The sequence below is a fragment of the Chlorocebus sabaeus genome, chromosome 7 (genome assembly GCF_047675955.1).
Source record: "Chlorocebus sabaeus isolate Y175 chromosome 7, mChlSab1.0.hap1, whole genome shotgun sequence".
Taxonomy (NCBI): domain Eukaryota; kingdom Metazoa; phylum Chordata; class Mammalia; order Primates; family Cercopithecidae; genus Chlorocebus; species Chlorocebus sabaeus.
Window position 1 is genome coordinate 25,258,040 of NC_132910.1, and position 24,429 is coordinate 25,282,468.

General features: G+C 36.3%; 1 protein-coding gene across 1 annotated transcript; it reads right to left on the minus strand.

Annotated features, from left to right (window-relative positions):
- Nucleotides 1-9,918: 9,918 nt before the first annotated feature.
- Nucleotides 9,919-12,067, minus strand: LOC140712071 (growth-regulated alpha protein-like). The gene is made up of 4 exons (XM_073017814.1): nt 11,868-12,067; nt 11,646-11,769; nt 11,448-11,531; nt 9,919-10,607 (listed from the first exon to the last, which is right to left on the minus strand). The coding sequence occupies exons 1-4, from the start codon at nt 11,965-11,967 to the stop codon at nt 10,592-10,594; spliced, it is 324 nt and encodes a 107-aa protein (XP_072873915.1). The 5' UTR covers nt 11,968-12,067; the 3' UTR covers nt 9,919-10,591.
- Between the last annotated feature and the right edge of the window lie 12,362 nt (nt 12,068-24,429).

Sequence of the window (24,429 nt, forward strand, 5' to 3'; positions counted from 1 at the left end):
CCTATGTAAAAACTCTACACATTCTACATATATATCCTAGAAATTAAAGTAAAGTAAAAAAAAATTAAATCCTGTGTTTTTAAGCAATAGAGTATTGGAAAGTGAAAAATAAGTAAGGGAACACACAAAAATGGGAATTTCTACAGAAAGTCTGACATCCTGGAACATGAAGATCTTTTCCTATTATCCATCTCACTACTTGTGATTTACCTTGGTTTCTCATGATCATTTTGCCTTCTTAATCATGTAACAATACAGTATTAACTTGAAAGAAAATATGCTGTTTTGTGTTCCCTTTAAAAGATCAGATGAATAAACAGTACATAAAATTTTCTGGGGATTACCCCAGATCTCCTCTTCTTTCGATGTTCCTATAAAAACCAAATTATCTGTTTTAATGGCAATTGAATGTGTGGAAGAGGTGAAATAGGCAAAGGTTATTTCCTGTAGGTTCAGTTAATATAAAACATAATGCAAAGCCACACCTGTTTATTCTACCTGCCTAATTTCTTGCTCCACCCTGGGATTATAGGCGCACGCCACCACGCCCAGCTAACTTTTCTTTAATAGAGACAGGGTTTCACTATGTTGGTCAGGCTGATCTTGAACTCCTGACCTTGTGATCCACCCCCTCAGCCTCCCAAAGTGCTGGGATTACAAGCAATAGCCATCGCACCTGGCCAATTTGAGAGTTTTTGTAATGAAAGAATATTGAATTTTCCAAAATGATTTTTTTGCATCCATTAAGGTGATCACATAATTTTTATCTTTCCTTCTATTAATGTGGAGACTCACATTTATTGATTTTCATGTGTAGAACTATCCTTGCATTTTATGGAAAAATCCCATTTGATTATAATGTATGATTATTTTGCTGTGTTGTTGAGTTCAGTTTGCTAATATTTTCTTGAGATTTTTTGCATTTATGTTTATTAGAAATATTGGCCTGAATTTTTTTTTTCTTACAGTGTTCTTTTTTGCTTTGGTATCCAAGTAATGCTGACCTCATAAAATGAATTGGGAATTATTTTATCCTCTTCAATTTTTTGCAGAGTTTTGAGAAGGATTGGTATTACTCTTTTTTAAACTTTGGTAGAATTCACCAGTGAAGGCATCTGGTTCTGGGGCTTCTCTTTGTTGAGAGATTTATGATTAGTGATTCAAACTTTTTACTTGTTATTGACCTATTCAGATTCCCTATTTCCTTATAATTTAGTCTTTATAGTTTGTATGTTTCTTGGAATTCATCCATTTTTTTCTAGGTTATTCAATTTTTGGTGTATAATTGTTCTGTATATTTTTTGTGATATCAGTTGTAATGTCTCTATTAACAATTTTGTTTATTTGAGTCCTCTCTCATTTTTAGTCTAGCTAAAAATTTGTCAATTTAGTTTACCTTCTCAAAACACCAACTCTTAGTTTTATTGCTCTTTTCTATTAACAAGTCTACAAGACTATTTTCAGGTCTTCGTTTCATTTCTGCTCTAATCTTTGCTACTTCATTTATCTAACTTTAGCATTGTTTTCTTTTTCTAATTTCTTGAAGTGTAACTTTAGATTGCTTTTTGAGATCTTTGTTTTTTCTTAATGCAGGTATTTATACTATAAACTTTCATCTTAGATTTGATTTTTCTGAATATTATAAGTTTTGGCATGTTCTGTTTCCATTTTTATTTACTTCAAGATATTTTTATTTTCCTTTTTGTTCATTCTTTTACTCACTTGTTGTTCAAGGCTTTGTTGCTTAATTTTTATGTACTTGTGAATTTTTTAAATCTTCTTCGCGTTACTGATTTCTAATTTCATTCCACTATGGTCAGAAAATATACTTAATGTTCTTTCCATATTTTTAAAGTTGTTAAAACTTTTTTTGTGTGTCTGTTTTATAATGTTCTGCTCTGCTGGATAGCAACCATAAGTCCCATAGTCTTTCTTATTGTTTGTTTGTTTGTTTGTTTATTATTCTTCTGGCTGTGTAATTACAAATGATCTGTTTTTGAATTAACCGATTCTATATTCTGCATTATGCAGTCTGCTGTTGAAACTCTCTGGGAGACTTTTCACTTTAGTCATACTTCAGCTCCAGAGTTTCTGTTTGGCTCTTTATGGGGGGTTCTTTCTCTTTGTTGAGCTTCTAATTTTGTTCAAATATTGCTTTCCTTATTATTTTTAGTTGTCTCTCTGTGTTTTATTGGAACTCATTGAGCTAGTATAAGATGGGTATTTTGAATTCTTTGTTAGACAATTTACAGATCTCCATATTTTAGAACCAGTTACTTGTTCTTTATTTTGTTCTTTTGATGCTATTATGTTTCCCTAATTCTAGCACAAGGGGCATAGGTTTTGGCCGATCCTGGTTTTTGATATGCATTCATCATTAAGTTTAATCATTTCTACCTTTTGTTTTAAGGTGAGAGATACACAGCCGTGTCTTTTCCTTGAACATTTGGAAGCCCTTATAGGGTTATTAATTGGCCCAATTGTAATATCACCATGTCTCAGGAAATACGGAGGCCAAAGGAGAGATAGATGGTGAAGGGTCAGTTTGAATAGCCATGACATTTATCGATTAACTGTCTTATTTGGGTGCAGTTCGTGAAGCCCTAAAATGATTACAATAGTAACATCAAGGATTGCTGATCACAGATTATCATAACAGATATAATAATAATGAAAAAGTTCTAAATGTTGCAAGTTACCAAAACGTGACACTGGGACACAAAATGAACACATGTTGTGGTAAATATGACATCGATAGACTTGTTCAATACTGGGTTGCCACAAATCCTCAATTTGTAAACATTACAGTGTCTACAAACCAATTAAGTAAAGTACAACAAAAAAAGGTCTGCCTATATTCCGCTCCAGGGTCGGAATTTCCACCTCAATAATTACTGGTAGATGACATATAATATGTTATCGCCTTTGATTTTTATCGGTACCAAAGAAGTAAAACACCAATACATATTAAACACCACACACAATTTTTATAAATATGATAGAATTTACTTTTTCCATATTACCTAAACTGACTGACCTGAGGAAAAAATTATTGTACATGGAAATGAACTTTGGCTAAACAAAACCCTGTAATACAAAATTTTTGTTTTACCTTTATTTTTTTTCTTAGAAGGAAATAGAATGAATTTTTGGTGTCTTGTATAATTACTGGATATTTTCTGATTCCAATTTCTGTGATTTTAACTGCAAAATGTGAATAAAAGTAAAGAAGTCTCATCTTGATTATGACAAAACATTTATAAGTGACCAAATTTCTGAATTTACATTTTGTTTCTCCCCTAGTGATCATCAGTACATTCTTATGGGGGGAAAAAAAGACACAGAAATTTGAAGGAAAATCAATTTGTTTTAAAAAGGAAGTAGGAAATAAAAGATAATCCCATTTATAAAATATATGACTAACTCATTGGTAATTGAGAACTTGTTATTTATTTTTTCTGAGATTCTTAGTTGAAAATACTTTGTTTTCTTGAAATAATCAGTGGCTCAGAAATATAACAGCAATTCCTTTAACATCAAAAATATGGCTTCAATTTTCTAACTATGGATGTACACCTGCATACCCACTTAATGGAGAAAATTTACTAAGTGCAGAAAAGATTAAGAGATTATTTAAGTTATTTTAAGGTTAGTCCAAGGAAAATACCTTAGCAGATATGTGCTGCTTTCTTCAACATTCTGTTCAGTGTATAACTGAAACATTTTACCTATTTAGAAGATGCTGAGTGAACATAGTTATGATAAATAACTCTGTGATGCAAAAGGCAATGTTCAAAGTTCTTAACGTGTATGTAAAATGCACTTAATCCTTTCAAACACCCAAGGAAGTGGTTACCAGGTTTTTCTCTGTATTACAATTTACAAGGAAATGAAGGGGCAGGGAATTTATGCAATTCGTCTGTTTCACAATTAATATTTCAGAATTTGAGCTCCATGCAGTATGGCTTTAACCACTACACAGTTAAAAAAAATTTTCTGAGATAGGTGATTGAGAGCTTTAGGAGAGCAATTTTTTTAATGTTTGTTATTCTTATGGTTAAATAGCTCAACTTTCTTTCCTAAAAAATAGGAAACTGCTCAAGTTATTTCACTAATGGAAACAACTGTTGTGCCTCTAAAATGATATATTTAAAGTTAATGAAATCTACATCTCTTTATCTATCTGTCCCCTATTCCAAGTCAATGTATTTCACCTTCAAAATCATGTCAGTGGAAATTCATTCTGGACCTTAGGAGTTTGCAGTAAGTGGAAGTAGGCATCTTGGTTGGCTCTTAGTTGCTGAGATAAGGATTATAGTTTTCTGCTGACCCAGTTTGGACACTTTATCATGTTTTAATGAATAAAATACTTTACCTTCAGCATTAATAGGAAGTTGTCCAGGCCTTTACTCTCCTTATAACTTAAGAAAAAAAGAAAATATTTGCTGTAATGACTTCCAGATGAAATCAAAATATCGGCATAAGCAAATATTTAGGATAAATAGACCATCAAAAAATTTACAGTGGTAGCCAAAGGGATAAAATATTTCAAGAATCCACTTTGTAGAATGATCTATAGCTATGCCTAAGACTTTCATAATAAACGTTAGTTGCTTATGTAATGAAGTGTAAAAAAAGATTTTTCCCACCTTTAATATATCTGTTCTCATAATTTAATTTCTAATAGCCCTATATTGATTTTTCAGAACACCAAGAAACAATGATGTTCTACCAACATAATCCGGTTCTTTCTTGTTTTAATGAGTGCCTCCCCCAGCCAAAGACACACTGTATGAGCTGAATGGCAGCTCTATATGCCCAAACATTAAACTTATGGAAACTCCAGTTTTAAATGAATAGAGTCATCGCTAAATAAAAATATTGGTTTCTCAATTCCATTTTGAACTAACATATTTATTGTATCCTGCAACTTTGATTGGCAGTATCTAATATTCGTATAAAATCCAGAGTTGCTTCTGTATCCTAATTACGAATGAAACAGTGGGAATGGGCAGGCAGTATAGTGTTGCTCTAACCATGCTTGCCTTGGGGAACTGTGCTTTACAACTGTGCTTGGGGAATGTGCCTTGGGGAACTTGCCTCAGAGAACTCTGCCTTGGGGAACTGTGCTCAATTCTATTTTGTTGCCATTACTACTACTATTGATGCAGACGTCTGAAGGTGTCATTAAATCTCTGGATGCATCCATTAGTCATTCCAGAACATTTCATCAAGTGAAAATGTCATCCACTTGGCCTAGCCTTTAGTACATTTGTCCTCTCTGCCTGGTTTGAGTCCCTTCTACCTTCTGATAACAGAATCCTGGCTTTCCTTCGGAAACCATCTCCCCTTCCTTCCAGTCTGTGTGGTTCAGATAGGCTGACTCTACCCTAAAGCTCCGGGAGTGAGCTGACATCCCAAAGTAATAATGGCCATTCCTTTCAACCCTGGGCCACCCTCATAGCTCAGAGGTGGACAAGTGATCTAATAAGCCTGGCCAAGTCAGAAAAATTCCCTGAGACCACTTTGGTAGGAAATGGCTGGAAAAATCGTCCCTTGCTTCCTGCTGGGTTATAGCTTGGAGCTTTGCCAGTGCTTGACATAAAGGAAAGCCAGCACAGAGAAAGGCAGCTAGACCTGCAGTGAGATTGGTTATTGAAGAGAATTTTTGGACTCTAGAATCCAGGTTTATCTCACCTACACATCAGTCAAAGTAAATGCTACTCTCTATTTCAAAGTGTTGTTATGATGAATGTGTCAATATTTATAAAACACCAATATATTTCATAAGGAAATGAAGTAATTACCATTTTAATTAGCCAGTTTGAGTTTTTTTTGTTTTTGTTTTTGTTTTTTGTTTTTTTAACTGACTGTACTGACTGCTTGAGTTGTCTTTCTAACCAGAAGGGCTTTTCAACTTGAATTTAATTCCTCTCTTCATTCGATTCAACATTTTTATTGATCATTTTCCCAGCATTGTAACACAGGAATGAAATTAGGTGCCATAGATACAAAGACAATTGATACAGAATCTGCTACCTTGTAACTCTCAACACCATACAGGAGATGAATGTACAAATAGAAGATTTTAGAAGAGCCTGGTGAATACCATGACAAACTATGCACAAAGTATTAGAGGCAAGGATGAGTATCTCGTACAGCTCTTACAGCTTAACGAGTGGGTTTGTGAGAGGTGTTACAGAGGTTTTCCTACAAGAGATGCTTACTTATGTGAGTTTTAAAGCCTGGAGAGTTTTCCAGTAGGCGGGACAACACTGAGGAATGGAAAATGGTCCAGTAGGAGACAATCAAGCAATCAAAGGCATGAAAATTGGAAAGTGCATGGAAGTCCTAGAAGCAGCAAGTGACTCAGTTAGATGCAGTTCATCCTTTGGGCAGGGAGAGGAGAGCAAATGAGGCAGGAGGGGAGATCAGGATTCCACATGGGAGGCCATGTGCCTGTAGGATCCTGCCTGTCTGTCAGTTTGGATGTTGCCATCACTGCAAAGCTTTCACGTGTGCTTCATGGTGTTTTCATCTCCCTTGTGGATTGATTCCTTTATTGACTATCTACCACAGGGAGAGTGGGAAGTCAAGAGTAACCTACAGGTTCAAGGCATGTGTAGAAAATAAGGGATGGTGGATGTTAAATTCAAAAGACATTTACAAGATGCATACAATATAAAAGGGATTGTGATCAGTTTTGTAAAAGATAGTGGATAAAGACAAAACTTCAAACATGAAATTCTTCTTTGATACTTAAGTCAGACACTTCCTTCTGCAACATTGCTAGTCTACTAGTTCTGCAGTAAAGACATCCTGATGATTTCAACAATCTATAACTATTTAAGTTTATTGGAAATAACACCAAGCACCATCTAATATATAGATATGAACATCATTCCAAAACTTTAAAAAATTAGCTTTTAGTATAAGCTTTATGTTTGCCTTTTCTTAAGACTGTTGTTTATACTTTTGTGGAAAATATTGAGTAATTAAATTACATTATGCTCATATCATGTAATCCAAGAAATACAGGAATGCCAAAATTACAAAAGAATGTGTCAGAAAAAGTGCAGGAAATAAGCAAACATCTCAATGGAAACATTTTTATCATACTAGATGATTATACTGGCCACTATGATGACTCCAGTATTATGGAAGTACAGTGTAGGAAGTTGAGATGAGTTATAAACCACAGCAAACATATCACACACAGTGTATGAATACATAGTTCAACTAGGACAGTTACAAATCATCCTAAAAAACTTTGATGATCAGAAAATGACTTCTGTAATGTTTTAACATTTTGAAATGTTTTTATACATTCTTTGTGACTCATCTATGTTCTCTTTGGAAAGACAAATATGTTTTATGCAATTGCTGGGTAAATTCCCAATAGATGTCAGTCAAACTAAGTTGGTTGATTATGTTGCTTAACTCTTCTATACTGCTACTGAATGTGTACTGCTTTGCATATTAAGTGTTGAAAGATTTTCTTAGAATCCATAACTATGATTATACATCTTTCTATTGCTCTTTTATGATCTCTTCATTTTGCTTTATGTGTGTGTGTAAATTTTTGTTTTCTTTTAGAGACAGGGCCTTGCTCTGTCACCCTGACTACAGTGAGGTGGCACGATTATAGCTCACTGCAATCTCCAACTCCTGGGCTCAATTGATTATCCCACTTCAGCCTCACAAATAGTTTATGTATTTTGATAATGTTTTTCTAAGTTCATAAGAGCTTGGGAATGTTTGTCTCTTGTTGAGTTAACCCCTTTTTATTTTAAACCATCTTTTTTTATCTCCAAGACTATTTCTTTCCTTAAGGCATAATATATTAATTAAGCCTTCATTAGTATATCAATCTTCAATAAATATACTTATTATTTATATGAATAGTGTATTAATAGTTTTTAAGTAATAAATATATTAATATATCCAGGTCAGGTTTCAATATATTAATATATCCATGTCAGCCCATTTTTATATGATATAACACTATTAATTATTTTCATTTCTAGAAACCTGGTGCCCAATTTGTTTTCACTTTTAATGTCTTTTTATAATTGACACATAATTACTGTACATGTTGATGGCGTACATAGTAATGTTTCTAAATATAATGTATACAGATCAGATCAGGGTAATTAACATATCCATCATTTCAAATATTTATCCTTTATTTGTGTGGGAACTTTTGATATCCTTCTAGCTGTTTGAAACTATATATTACTTTTAACTATAGTCATTCTACAGTGGTATAAAACACTAGAACTTTATCCTCCTATCCAGGTATAATTCAAAGTGTGTCTCTTTCAAGAAGCATAAACATGTCATATTTATGTAGTCTGATAATGTTTGACTTTTAATTGCAGTGTTTATTCTGTTTAAATTTACTAGAATTCTTAATATAGTTGTATCTAAGTCTACTATCTGCTATTGTATTTGTCCTATCTCTTGAAAAATAAACTTTTAAATTTGGAATAAGTTTAGATTCACAAAAAATTTGAGTGATCACCGAGAGTTTCTATATCTGACCTTTAGCTCAGTGTCCCCTAATGTTGACATCTTACATAATTGTAGTACATTTGACAAAACTAATCAATTAACATTGGTACATTGCTGTTAACTAAACTCTTGTCTTTATTCACATTTCATCAATTTTCCAATAATGTCCTTTTTTCTCTTCTAGGATCCAATTCAACATACCACATTGTATTTAGTCCCCATATCACTTTTGTCTCCTCAAATCTGTGACAAGTTATTGGTTTTGTCTTGTTTTTCACAACCCTGGCAGTGTTGAAGAGTACTTACGAGGAGCTTTGTAAAACATCCCTCAGTTCAGATATTTATGATGTCCTTGTTATGATTATATAAAGGTTATGCATTTTCTGGAAGCACTTAAGCGGAGTGGAAGTGCCCTTCCATCACATTATATCAGGGGATGAGTGATACTCACATGCCATAACTGGTGACAATAACCTTGATCACCTGGTGAAGATTGTCTGCCAAATTTCTCCACTGTAATTGCTTTCCCTTTTTCTTAATTTTTTATTTGGAATCCAGTCACTAAGTCTAGCTACACGCACTTGGAGAGGGGAATTACGCTTCACCTTCAGGAAGGAAGAGACTATACTCATATTTTCAGCAATTCTTCTGTAAAGCTGTGTCTCTTCTGCCCTTGATCCATGTGTTGGCTTATTCCTGCATTTCTGTCTTCTTTTGTATTAGTCGGGTATTTTCTATTATACTATTTTATGTCCTTTTCAGATTAAGTCCAAAATTATACATTTTCCTTTGAGTTGTTGCCCTACAAATTACAATATTTGTTCTTGCTACAATTTTTGCTTAATACTTTCTCTAACAATTGAAAAGACATGTTAGAGTCTAAACCCAATTATCTCCCAACCTGTCTTTCGTGCTATTTTTGTCATATATTTTACATTACAATATCTCAATAGGTCATTATTATTCTTTAAATATAACAATTTTTTTTAGTTCTAAGCAGAATCAATTTTTCTACCTTTTGCTCCCAACTTCATTAAACGGAAAAGAATTGAGTAAGTGTTTGAAAAACCGCTTCCGAAAGCATCTAGCAGATTTAGCAGAGGCCCATGTTAAAATATCAATAACATTCAAAAGTTTGTAAAGAACTAATTTTGAATAACAAATTGGTCAGTGTGAAAAACATCTACATGTTATACAAAATTAGAATTATCAAAGTGGTTGGGGGGTAGTGTGTACTTTCTAAAAGCATCAGATAGTCCGTTTTGAGTAAGAGAAATATAAGGGAAATACCAACTAGAAGCAGGCACAGATTTAGACAGAACCTGCAGTCTAACTGTGTAACACCTTGGGCGCCTGGGAAGAACTAAAGGTCAAGAAGAAGTTTTTGAAAAACCACATAAGCACTTTTTTTCATAAAACTTTTATTATCATGTCATTTGTAAACATGTAACAGTAATGGTAACTTCTCTTTTCCAAGGCAAAGAGAAACTCTGCAGAATGGACATTAAACAAGGCATTATGCCTTACAAGCGAGACATAGAATGTCCAAGGGAAACTTCAGCATAAAAATGTGGAACACATAATGTGAGATAAATTCAATACATAACAACTGACATTCTTTTTTAAAAAAAGTATAAAAATATAGATGTGCACATACATTCCCTTACCCTAACAGTGATCCACTTATTGCTTACATTCCAACCCCCCCACCCTCCAATTCCCCACCCTATCATTTATCAAGGTGCCTGACACATTATGGTCTCCCACTAAATAGTAGTTTAATGACACATTTAAAACCCATCATATTCCAATTAAATAATCAGGACTGAGCTATGTTTGATGAAACACACTCATATCTTTAAATAACAACATGTAAAATATTAAAATACAAGCTTTCATAAATAAATAAGTACATAAATAAGTAGAACCCTCATAAGAAATAGTCAAACACATTAAGTCCTTTCCAGGTGTCCTAGAAAGCAGCTGTTCTCTTTTTCATTTTCAGCTCTCTTAAGGGCAGGGACCATCCTGCAGGAAGTATCAATGTCAGGCTGATAAGCTTCTTACTTCACTCCTGTCAGTTGGTGCTCCCCCTGTGATGAGAAAAGGGTTACTGTTGCAGGTGCTAAGGAAGGCTGCTCTTCTGTCACTCTGGTGGCTGAAGTTGCTTGGAGGGATGTCCCCATGCAGACTCTCACCCAGCCCTCCACTCAGGGAAGGTTTGCCTGTACCCACTGCCCTCTATAGCAGAAAACTTGCACTCCTGAATGCTACTTTTTTTTTTTTTTCAAGAAAGAGGTGGCTGTGGACTCAACTAGATTCTTGGTTTGAAAAGCCAAAACATATTGGTCACTGTCACGTTGGGTTAGAAATTTCCATTCATGATCTCCCTTAAGCTGTACACAACCCTATGAAATAACTATCATTATCTACCCTATTTTGCTAAAGCTCAAAGAGATTAAATAAGGTTGACAGGGCTCCTCGCCTTGAACTCATTGGGAGGTGGGCGGGGGGGTCACTGCAAAGTTTCTGCTCTTCACCAAGAAGACTGAGAGGCCAGGAGTGGCCAAACCAGACATTGTATTTTTAGGTCTGAAGCCCCTTAGGGACTGAGGTAAATATCCTCTCCAAACAGGCAGGGGGCATTTTAGCATTGTCAGTCAAATCTATTTGGTATTCTAGAAAGGCACTTTACCCTCACTTATTTCAATAGGGGTTAGGCCTGGGAATGGAGGGCACTGACATACGGAAATATCCTGTGGGTCAGAGCAGACTAGTAACCTTAATGGCAACTTTAATTGTGAAAATAATAATTACAATTTCTAGTCCTTCAGCTAACTCCTGGGTTGCCCCGATTTTATTTTTAGGGGACAGATGCCAGTATTTCTGACCAAGGGCTCCTGTCGCCTGTGTACATGGAAATTACAACTCACTTGTTCAGTATCTTTTCGATGATTTTCTGAACCATGGGGGATGCGGGGTTGAGACAAGCTTTCTGCCCATTCTTGAGTGTGGCTCTGCAGAGAGAAGGCAATTCCATGAGGCAGGAGGTCGGGCTGGGCACAGGATTTGGGGCAGCGGGAGAGTCGGGGACCCCGGCGGTGACAGCGGCAGCGCGGGGAGGAACTTACATGACTTCGGTTTCGGCGCAGTGGGGTCCTGGGGCCTTCACAATCACACTTTGGATGTTCTTGGGGTGAATTCCCTGCAGGGTCTGCAAGCACTGGCAGCGCAGTTCAGTGGCCACAGGCGCTCCTAGGGAAGAACAGACTCGCTGATTGAGCGGGGCTGTCGGCGCCGGGCGCCCACCCCAGCAGCGTCCGACCTGGGGACCCCAGCGGGACGGGACCCACCTGTTGCCCGCCTTCCGGTGGCCACCAGGAGCAGGAGCAGCAGCGCCACCCGCAGGAGCCGGGGATTGCTGGGGGCTACGGAGAGCGCGGCGCGGGCCATGGGGCTCAGCAGACGGGTCGGGAGGCTGTGCGAGAAGCGGGAGAGCTGGCGGGGAGGTGCCTGCGACCCGGGCTCTGTGACTTCCCCAGATCGGCGAACCCTTTTTATGCATGGTTGAGGCTGGAAAGCCCGGAGCGGCCGGGTCAGGGAAATTCCCACAGCTCCAGATCCATCCCGAGTCCTGAAGGAAGGCGACGGCCCCGCCCCCGGGGTAGAGTGCGGTACCGGTAGGGGGAGCCCACTGGTGACGACTGAACCTCTCCCTCCAGAGTAACTCCCGTGGACTCTGGGACTTTGTGATATTCACTTTCTGCCCCAAATTCCCGGAGGGGCAGTGAGGAAACCTCGCTAGAGACACAGCCTGTGAGGGGGACCTTAGATCTCTGATGACTCCCACGTACGGGGTAGGGTTGGAGGAAAGAGCTGGGGGGACCCGTGAGAACCAGGACAGGAAAGGCACGACTTCCTTAGAGGAAGAGAGCTTTGTCTCCTCAGTTATCAGATTTGCTGGGGACCCGGAGATAGGCGAGTTTTACCTCAGCTATCCTCTCTCCGTATAGTGTATCCTCTATGTTAACCTCCCTGTCTCTGCCTCTCTCATTTTCGGTTTAGTGTATTTCATGTACATCTAACATCAGTGCTCTCTGTGAAAGTACAGCCATCATCTCAGATTCCAGAGAAGAATGTTCTGCTTGTTCCCTTTTTGCATATGCTCTAATCACACTTAGAACATCTTCTTTACGTCCTCCATTTGGTGGCAACAGATTATCAGTATCAAAAGTGGAATCCAGTATTAGCGTCAGTGGAAGCCAGGGCTGTATAGCATGACCTCTTCTTTAGTACCCTGCATAACTTCCTTTCTCCCTCTGAAATGTTGGAACTTCCAAAATCCCTTGGAGATCTTCTCCCTGTGGAAGGGATTCAGATTCGATATAGAAATGTGACACTGGCTGTCACTCTGAAGCTGTGGAGGGGCAGGGTCCAGCAGGCTCACGAGCTCAATGTTTCTGGTTCTGTCTTTGCAAATGACACTGGAGAGTTGGTATCTGGTGTGAAAACACCATTCCCACTGGAGAAGCAAACAGCTGCCTGCTGATGACATTTAAACACCAGATCACACAAAAAATCACATTCCAATTGCTATAGAACTTTCTGGTCTTCAGTGTTGGGCCCTCTTTCTCTGGAAACATTAACATGGCTCCATTTTTTCTGGTCTGGAATTTCAGTCTTTTAACCTGACACCTTTGTCCCTTTTTCAACAGTTTTAGATAATTAATTTTGAATCGTCATTAGGTTTTAGAGGGTTTAAGTGTGGTTCTACAAGTTGCTCTCAGACCTCTCTGAGACGTGGAGTAGGATGGCGGAGAGGAGACAGGAGTGGCATCTGCTTGAAGCACAGGGCTCTACACAGCCCAGCTCCAGGGGTAAGAGTCCTTGTCCCTAACCACAGAGCATGCAACTCTGCTGCCCGTATTTAGTTGCAGAGTATCACCTGCAAGTTGTTAAACCTCTCTGTGCCTAGCCCAAGGTGGTTATGAGAAACGAGTAAACATTTGTAAGGGACATCATGGATTAAGTGCCTTATTAATGGTTGTCAAATAAATGAAATGGACTATTTTCATTTTCAAAACACTATTTCTTTCCTGACATTTCCTAAACTAAAACTCAACCTGCTATGAATTCTGCAAAGGAAAAAGAAGAATCTAATGGAAAGTTTTACTCCCCAGTGTTTTTCACGTTTAAAATTTTCTGTATCCCTTACTGCCACCCAACTGTCCTTAACTGTCCCTAACTGATATAAAGCAGTGTGAGTCCTTAAGAAATCAAAGCCGAACCTAGAAAGAAGAATGTTCATATAAACACCACAATCCCAGTTTCCAAAATGGTCTTGTAGTTACTGGTGCTCACAGGTATCTGTGATGTCCTTACAATAATCTTGGACAAAGGACAGAAAGGTGTGCTAAAACATCCTGTTACTTTAAAATAGACACTATAGGTAATATATATGCTCCATTCTCTTTCAGTGATTTCCTCTGTCACATCTTGCTGACCACTGAAATTCCTTGAGGAAACCGGAGACGTGACAACTCATTGTCCTGTGGTAGTTTGGACAGGATCCTGAGACAGAAAGAAGACGTTAATGAAAAAACTGGTGAAACGCAACTTAGTCTGGAGTTTAGTTAAAAGTAACGTGTCATTGGTGGTTTCTTAGCTTTGACAGGTATTCCGTGGTGTTGTAAATGGTTCACTGCCGAGGAAGCAGGATGAAGGACACACAGACACTGTATGATCTTTGCCATGTTTGTGAATTGAAAATTGTTCCAAAATAAGTTCATTTATTTCTAAGTTTATTTTTCTAAATCCATTTAGAATACCACTAAAATGAAATTACTTCACGTGCAAGTTTTACCTGCTAACTTTCTAGACAGGAAATTGAATTTTTATTTAGTATATATTTGTTCAAATATGAAAATTCAAAATATCTGGGAACGCACTTTGGACAGTTCATCATGATTCATAGAGTTGAATACTTTTCCTTCAGCATTATGTCGTCCAGATCTCCCCTCTAGTTCTTATAACTGAAGAAAATAAGAAAGTGTTTGCTATCATGGTCTCCAGACCCAACACAAGAAGAGCACCAAGAGAATAAAGCAAATGAAACATGTCAAGATGCAGTGGACGTTGGCAGGTTATGCAGAACTTGACTCCTGAGGAAAATGTCATCAAAATCACTTGTTTTTGTAAATGAAGTATAAAGGAGAGGATTTGTTGTTGGTGGTGGTGGTGGTGTTTTTCCCTACATGCCACTTGTATCAATGAGATCTTCATAAGCCAAAGCTTGTAATGCTGTTGACTACAAAAATAAATTGTCTCGTTAGAACAAGTGTTTCTCCAAGCATAATTTCTGTTCAAGAGTTGAATGCCAGGATTTTATGCAGTCTTTAAACTCATTCAAGCAACAATTCTTAAAGAAATGGAAGAATCTTTAAAAATGAAAGTTTTGGTGGCTAAATTCCATTTACCCTGTAATTATTATGGAACCTTACAAAACTGGCATACAGTCAAATCTTGGTGCTCACATCTCCTAGGCCACCTGTTCTCCAGTCACTGCTACAGCACGAGCTGCCTGCAGATGTCACCTGGAAACTCCTTGCCTCAGCTGAACCAGGTGTCTTTCACTTTCTGGCCCAGTGTTTCTCTGTTGTTGCCAGGAATCATCCCTTTCACAAGAGGAACTGGAGTCAATGGATAAATGTTTCCCCATTTTGCATGTTTTGGTCAGAAATTCTACACCATTTCTCAGAGGGTCCCCAGTAGAATTGACCTCCAGCTGCCCACGTCCTCTTTTCCTATTTTGTTCTTCTCAGCTTTCAAGTCCTCTGCATTGGTAATATGTCCCCAAATAAATTACCTGCATGGCAGGCTCATGACTTAAACTCTGCATTTTGGAGAAGCCTAAACTGAGGCACTGCTCCATCATGAGAAATAGCCATGCTCAAATAAGGAGGGTAACCCTGCTCTGCCCCAAACTGACTTAGGAACTTCTTCCTCACAACTGCCATGCCTATTTCCCTATACTCATCTCTTCCAATGTAATGACTCCGGCTCTGAGGGGAGAAAAATGAAGGTGTGTGTACATGACATTAAATTCCTGAATCAGTCCACCTCCAAAGTCCTTGGGCATGGTGGGTGCTGGATTCGTGGTCAGCCTCTCTATTTAGCCTCCCAGAGACTGCTTGTCTGGCAGCTTCTCTTTCTTCCGATACATTTAAAATTAATCTATGCATATAAAGCACAGAGATAGGTTTAGTAGAAGAGATACAGTTGGATCAAATCCAACGTCTAACATAAAATTCTTCATTTAGTCTGTCTACCTTCTTTTGCAATGCTAGATCATTTATTTTTCTATTCCTGGCATAATAACCTCATGATATGATCAGTATACAAGTACTTAAAATCATTCAAGAAACACTGAGAATCATTCAATATTTTAGCTTTGGTCTGTTTTCTTGGTTGGGGGGTGGAAGAATGGGCAATTATTTATATTTAAAAGTGTTTTTATAAATTGTTTGGCCTCTTCATTTTCTTAAGATTGGTTCCTAAACTTTCTGGAAGTGGCATCCGTTAAATAAATAACATCATGATCATATATTATGAAAAAACCAAAATGTAGGATGGCCAAACTTGCAAAAGAATAAGGAAATGAGAAAATTTCCCTTGGAAATTATTACCTAATAAATTTATTTTGAAGATTAAAACATCACTATGACTTTGGTATTCTGGAAACAAAATTTAGGAAGTTAGAAGATGAATGTATAAACCACAAGTGAAAATAGCATGCATAGCATAGAAACACAGATTTCATCTAAGAAAAGTTTGAATCACCGTAAAACCTTGATCTTAAGTTTGATATCCATAGTGTGTGTGTGTGTGTGTGTGTGTGTATACATATATATATATACACACACACATGTGTGTGTGTGTGTGTGTGTGTGTGTGTGTGTATGAATCAGAGTCCTCTCTGTTGCCCAGGCTGGAGTGCAGTGCTGCAATCTTGACTCACTGTAAACTCCGGCTCCCAGATTCAAGCAATTCTCCTGCCTCAACCTCCTGAGTAGCTGGGATTACAGGTGCGCACCACCGTGCCTAGCTAATTGTTATATTTTTAGTAGAAATGGGGTTTCACCATGCTGGTCAGGCTGGTCTCGAACTCCTGACCTCATGATCCACCTGCCTCAGCTTCTCAAAGTACTGGGAATACAGGAGTGAGCCACTGCGCTTGGCCAATCCATAGTATTTTTCAATGTTCATTATTGTCCAATTTCTTGATCAGAAGTATTTTTGTTTTGATTTTTTCCTTGTTGGGTTCTGTCCATATATTCAGTAGAGACTTCTACACAATACTGATTTCAGAGTTGTTCTACTGCAGTTTTACTGAGCTAGTTCATTGATTGACATTTTTGAAGTAGTTAAAGACACAAAAAATATGGGATCCAATTAGACATGGTGGAAATTATAGTAAAAATGGGGAAACAAGAGCTTGGTTGTGTGTCATTTAGTATCTGTATGTTATACATAGAAATAAATGTCTTCAATCAAATAATGCTTAATGTGCGCATATTAGCATCTGTGTATGACTGGTGGGTGTGGGTGGACAGACTCTTAACAGAATCCCCAGCAGCTTCAAATGTGAGTCTAATTAAAATATCAAACAAGTCACTGACAGGAAAAATAGCATAAGGCTGTTGGAATGTCTATGACTAACTTGTTGAGACCTGTGAGCCTAACAAGATCAGGAGTTGGGAAGATGCTGTCTTCAATGTTCAACCAACTTTCTGTTAGCCGGGTGCCTTATCCTCAGTACCCACCTGCACCGTTACATTACAGCCCTAACTGCAGTATTATTCCTCCTGATGTAATAAACATTCGACAAACATTTATTTAGCACCTACTCTACCTGGCATTTTTCTGAGATCCAGAATGAAGAGATGCAAAAGGCTTGACACTTATTCTCCATTTTGAAGTGGAAAAACAGTCAGATAAATGAGTAATCACAGTGCAACTTAATAGGTATTCTGCTGGAAGTGAGTACAAATTTCTTTATGTCTTGTTTCCTAATAGTTTCTGTAGTCATCTCTAAATAGAAAAAAATACTGATTTTCCAACACAGCTGATAAGTAAAACTGATTTTTTTCCAACTCTGCTTGTTGTCTGCTCTGCCTTCAGATTTTATTGCCTCTCATTATGGATGCAGGATAATGATATAATCCCCATGTTGTGTCTGACTCAGTGAAGAAATAAATATTTAGCACATTGACATCCAAGATTTATTTACTTTGTCTTGTTTTAGATCTTAGAGAAAAGGCTTTCTGCTTTTCTCCATTCAGCATTATGTTGGCTCTCAGTTTGTCATATATGGCTTTTGTTATTGTAAGATATGTTTCTTCTATGAACATTTGTAAACAGTTTTTATCATGATAAGATACTGCATTTTATCAAAAGATTTTTCTGCACTCATTGAGATTGTCACATGGTTTTTATAGTTCATTCTGTTGAAGTAATATATCACATTTGTCAATTTGCATATATTCAACCGTTTTTGCATCCCTGGTATGAAACTCCCCTGATTATAGTGTATTATCTTTTTGATGTACTGTTTTATTCAGTTTGCTAGTGTTTTGTTGAGGATTTGACATCTCTGTTCATCAGGGATATTGGCTTGTATCTTTCTTTTTATGTTTTGTCCTTGTCTGGTTTTATTGTCAGAATAATGCTGGCTTCATAGAATAGGGGGAATTTCCTCCTCAAGTATTTTGAATAGTCTCAAGCAGATTGGTATTAGTTCTCCTTTGTACATTTGGTAGAATTTGACTGTTTATCTATCTGGTTCTGGGTTTTCCTTTTTGGGGATACTTTTTATTCCTGATTCAATCTAGCTACTCGTTTTTGGTGTGTTTGTATTTTGTGTTCCTTCCTGATTTAGTCTTGGTGGGTTGTATGTTTCCAATAATTTATTCATTTCCTATAGGTTTCCCTGATGGTCAGTCTATAGTTATTTATAATACTCTGTGATTATCTTTTGTATTTCTATGGTATGAGTTGTAATATCTCCTTTTTCATTTCTAATTTTGTTTATTCTGATTTTCTCTTCTCTCTTCTTGGTTAATCTAGTTAGGGATTTTCAATTTTGTTTATCCTTTTGAATAACCAACTCTTTTGTTGATCCTTTGTGGTTTTTTGTCCCTATTACATTTAGTTCTGCTCTGATCTTTATTTGTTTTCCTCTATTATATTTGGCTTTGGTTTATTCTTGCTTTCTGGTTCCTACAGGTTTATTGCTAGATTGTGAGTTTGTGATTATTCTCCTATTAATGTAGGCATTTATTGCTGTAATCCTCCCTCTTAGCACTGTTTTTGCTATATCCCACACATTTTGGTATGTTATATTTCCATTTTCTTTTTTTTAAGGAATTTTTAAATTTCCATTTTAATTCCTTTCTTCTCCCAATCATCATTCAAGAGCATGTTCTTTAATTTCCATGATTTTCTATTTTTCCAGTGTTTCTGTTGGTATTGATTTTTCATTTTATTTCATTTTGATTTGAGAACATCCTTAATATAATTTTGATTTTTAAAAATTTGTTAAAACTTGTTTTGTGGAGTAACATATGTTCTATTCTGGTAGTAGTCCATGTGCTTATAGAAAGAAGGTATATTCTGCTGTTATTGGATAAAATGTTCCATTAAAGTCTCTTAGGTCTATTTGGTCTAAAGTCCAGTGTAAACCCAATGTTTCCTTGTTTATTTTCATCAAGGTGATCTATTTAATGCTGGGAAAGGGTATAGATATCCCCCACTTTATTGTATTGCAGTCTTTCTTTGTTTTGATCTAGTAATATTTGCTTTATATATCTGGGTGCTTCAGTACTGGATGCATATATAGTAAGAATTGTTACATTCTCTTGCTGGATTGATCCCTATCATTGTGTAATAATCTTCTTTGTCAAAACTACCATCAGAGTGAACAAGCAACCTACAGTATGGGACAAAATTTTTGCAATCTACACATCTGACAAAGGACTAATATCCAGAATCTACAAAGAGCTCAAACAAATTTACAAGAAAAAATCAAACAACCCCATCAAAAAGTGGGCAAATGATATGAAGAGACACTTCTCAAAAGAAGACATTTATGCAGCCTACAGACACATGAAAAAATGCTCATCATCACTGGTCATCAGAGAAATGCAAATCAAAACCAAAATGCAATACCATCTCACACTAGTTAGAATGGGGATCATTAAAAAGTCAGGAAACAACAGGTGTTGGAGAGGATGTGGAGAAATAGGAATGCTTTTACGCTGTTGCTGGGAGTGTAAACTAATTTAACCATTGTGGAAGACAGTGTGGCAATTTCTTAAGGATCTAGAACTAGAAATACCATATGACCCAGAGATCCCATTACTGGGTATATACCCAAAGGATTATAAATCATGCTACTATAAGACACATGCATATTGCAGCATTATTCACAATAGCAGACATGGAACCAACCTAAGTGTCCACCAATGATTGACTGAATTAAGAAAATGTGGCACATATACACCATGGAATACTATGCAGCCATAAAAAGGGTGAGTTCATGTCCTTTGTAGCGACGTGGATAAAGCTGGAAACCATCATTCTGAGTAAACTATCGCAAGGAGAGAAAATCAAACACCACATGTTCTCACTCATAGGTGGGAATTGAACAGTGGGAACACTTGAACACAGGGTGGGGAACATCACACACCCGGACCTGTTGTGGGGTGGAGGGCACGGGGAATGATAGCTTTAGGAGAAATACCTAATGTAAATGATGAGTTAATGATTTACTCATTACTCATGCAGCAAACCAACGCAGCACATATATACATATATAACAAACCTGCACGTTGTGCACATGTACTCTGGAACTTAGAGTATAATAATAATAATAATAAAAGAAACACACACCAATGAAAGTTCCAAATTTCCAGTGGATATACAATTAACCAAGTATTGATTTATTCATTAATAATCATAAACAAGTGCTATTTAAGAACCTAAACAAATGGAAATTATTTACATTTGAATTGAGATGACTATAGATAACAAACTGTGCAAACATTTTTAAAATGTTTGTTCTTTAGGACCCTCAGAGACTATAATAAAAAAGGAACACCTTTATATAGATAAATACTACATTATGTTTGTACAAATAAACAGAATTTTAAAATAATAATAATAATAGTCTTCTTTGCCTTTTTCACTATTCTTCATTTAAAGTCTCTGTTATATAAATATAGCTACTCCTGCTTGATTTTGGTTTTCACTTGCGTGTAATATGCTTTTCTATCTCTTTACTTTCAGTCTGTATGTGGCTTTACTGGCAAGATGAGTTTCTTGCAAACAGTATATAGCTGAATCATGTTTTTTAAATTTATTCTGACATTCTATAATTTTAAGAGCAGAATTTAATCCATTTATGTTCAAGGTTGTTATGGATATACGACGTTATGTCCCTGATTTATTGTTAATTATTTTTGGTTGTTTTATATCTTCCTTGTTCCGTTCTTTTTGTCTTATCGTTTTCTCTTGTGGATTGGTGGATTTCTGTAGTACTGTCATTTGCATGCTTTCCTTTCCTCTTGTGTATGATTGCTTCACCAGTGAGTTTTATACTTTAGTGTGTTTTCATGATGGTAAATGGCATCCTTTCACTTCTAGGTTTAGAATTCCTTTGAGTATTTCTTTCAGAGCTAGTCTAGTGGTAATGAATCCTTCAGCATTTGTTTATCTGTGAATAACTTTATCTCACCTTCATCTATAAAGTGTAATTTTGCTTGATGGAGTATTCCTGGATGGAAGATTTTTCCTTTCAACATTTTGAATATATCTTCCCATTCTCTTCTGATGTGGAAGTATTATGTTGAGAAATCCACTGTTAGTCTGATGGGGTTTCCTTTATAGGTAACTAAACACTTTTCTCTTGCTGTTTCTAGAATTTGTTTTTAATTTTGACTTTAGACACCCATAGGGAAAACCTTTTTGCATTGTATCTGTCTGGGCACATTGAGCCACCTGAATCTGAATGTCTAAATCTTCTGCTAGATTTGGAAATTTTCATCTATTTTTGCATTGAATAGATTTTCTAATCTTTTCTTTGTTTCTTCACCCTCAGGGGTACCGATAATTTGTATGTTTGTTCATTTTATGTTGTTTCAAATGTCACAAAGCCTTTGTTCTTTCTTTTTTTATTATGTTTTCTGTATTTTTATCAAACTGAATTATTTCAAAATGCCTGCCTTCAAATTTTAAGATTTTTCTTTTGCTTGAGCTAGCCTATTTTTGACTGTTTTAAATGTATTGTATATTTGCTTTGACGAATTCTTAAGTTCCAAACTTTTTATTTGGTTAGTATTAAAAATATCTATCTTTTTGGTAAACTTATTGTTTATATTCTGATTTTTAAAAACTTATTTCTATTGTCTTTCAGAATTCTCTAAAATATCCTTAAAAATCAATATTTTGAATTTCTTATTTGGAACTTTGAAAATTTCTTTTTGATTAAGATGCATGGTGGAGAATTAATGTTTTCCTTTTGAGGTGTTATATTTTCTTGTTTTTTTTTTTTTTAATTTTTATTTTATTTTATTTTTTTTTGAGACGGAGTCTTGCTGTGTCGCCCAGGCTGGAGTGCAGTGGCATGATCTTGGCTCACTGCAAGCTCTGCCTCTTGGGTTCACGCCATTCTCCTGCCTCAGCCCCCTGAGTAACTGGGACTACAGGCATCCGCCACCACGCCCGGCTAATTTTTTGTATTTTTAGTAAAGACGGCGTTTCACCGTGTTAGCCAGGATGGTCTCGATCTCCTGACCTCGTGAAACGCCCACGTCGGCCTCCCAAAGTGCTGGGATTACAGGCGTGAGCCACCGCGCCCGACCTTTTCTTGCTTTTTATGTTTCCTGTATCCTTATATTGATTTCTAGGTATGTGGTATAAAAGGTACATTTACCTATTTTGGAATTTTCTTTAGTAGGGGAGAACTTTTTTCTGAAGATGTATTTATGGTGTTTGGTGAGTCAAGTACTTTGGTTTTGATTCTGGGTGCATGGAGTACCACAGTCTGTGTGATTTATTTGGCTGTAAACATCATTAGTTGTATCTGTGATGTCCCCTACACTACAGTAGGTGTACAATAGGCTATACCACCTAGGTTTATGTAAGTACATACTATGATGTTCAAACAATGACAAAATCACCTAATGAGGCATTCCTCAGAAGGTACTCCTATTATTAAGTACTGCATTTTTGAACATCGAGCATCCAACCCAATAACTGTTGTGGAACTTGCAAGTGGTGGAGCCAGGTTAGCCCATTATTCTGACTCCAGAGGATGTGCTTTTAGCCAGATCATAAGTATCTCATAAATATTGCTTTCTCCGGCATGCTCAACACTTTGTATGTTGGGCATATTAAAAGTGATTAATAAATTTGAACTATTATCATACTGTATAAAGAATGATACAAATCATAACTTAGTGAATTTTGTTGGCCATATTGTGAAATACCAAAGTGTGAAACAAAACAAGAAGGGAAGAAGGAAACCTTTTATCCATAGCAATTATATTCAAATTAATAATATATACTAACAAATCAACAGAAATTTTTATTCTTGTTTTAATACATTTGTAGTAACAAAATTAATTTTGTTAATGAAAATTTTGTAGGTATAAATTTTAGGACTTAAGAAATGAATGGAAATTTTGTTGATTAAAAAAAGAATTACTAGTCTAGTAAAGGTTAAGTTCTACATTGTACTTATATACAAGGTCAGTACTAATGCTAGAATTGTAACCATGTAGATGTTAACTAAATGCTAATATATACAAACATGTCAGGGTAAAACATTTAACCTCAAGAATTTTTTTTCCTTTCTTTCTTTCTTGTTTCAAAAAATATCATAGGTTGCTTAATAGGATACATTAATTCATTTCCATCATCTATTTTTCATTCTACCAGGGGTAAATATATATACTTCAAAGTAAAAAAGTAGACTTTACAAGACTTACATTCTACAACTTTATTATTTTTAGGGTTTGAAGGCTAAAGCAAACATCAGAATAAACTTTCAGAAGATGTTTTAAGCAAGACATACTAGCACTAAGACACTAAAAGACCCTATTAACTTCCTGAACATACTAACAAAATTTTATTGAGCAAATATTTTATGCTTGGCTCTGTGTGATTCCTAATATCACTAATCATTATTAAATCTGTTTATTACCATCAGCAGGTCTAGTCTAACAGTAGAGTTGGGTTGAAAAAATCAATAAAGATGTGTTTCTATAGAAATTTTCAAATAAATAAAAGGAAAGTACACTACAATGTTTAACCAAGGATTGGGGGTAAAACATATATTATATGTTGAAGCATGGCTTGCTTATTTTCATCTTCTTTCTGTTATCTTTTATCCAGCATTCTCAGAATAAAATGTGATTTTTGAAACAGAAGAGAAATTAGATCAAAATTTTAATACAGTAAGAAGAAGTATCCTGGATAAATAAGAATTCAAGAAAGTCAAGGCTTCAAAATTCTCCCCTTCCAGTGAAAAGATTTAGCAGAAAGTTAACAAATTAACCAGATGAATTCATCACCTTTCAACATTTTCTGTACAATTTTATGGATTATGGGAGCATCTGGGTCCAGGCAGATTTTTCCTCCCATCCTTCAGAGTGGTTCTGCAAGACAGAATAGAATTGTCTGTGGGTGTCCTCGTCTGAATATCAGAAAGGATCTGTGAGACTGGAGGAAATGAATGCAGATGGGGATGGAGGTCGAGGACTTCCCTGATGAGGCAATAGCACAGAAGCAATGGCTTACATTACTTTGTCTTTGCTGCAGTGGGGTCCTGCTGAGACCAACTCCAAATTGTGGATG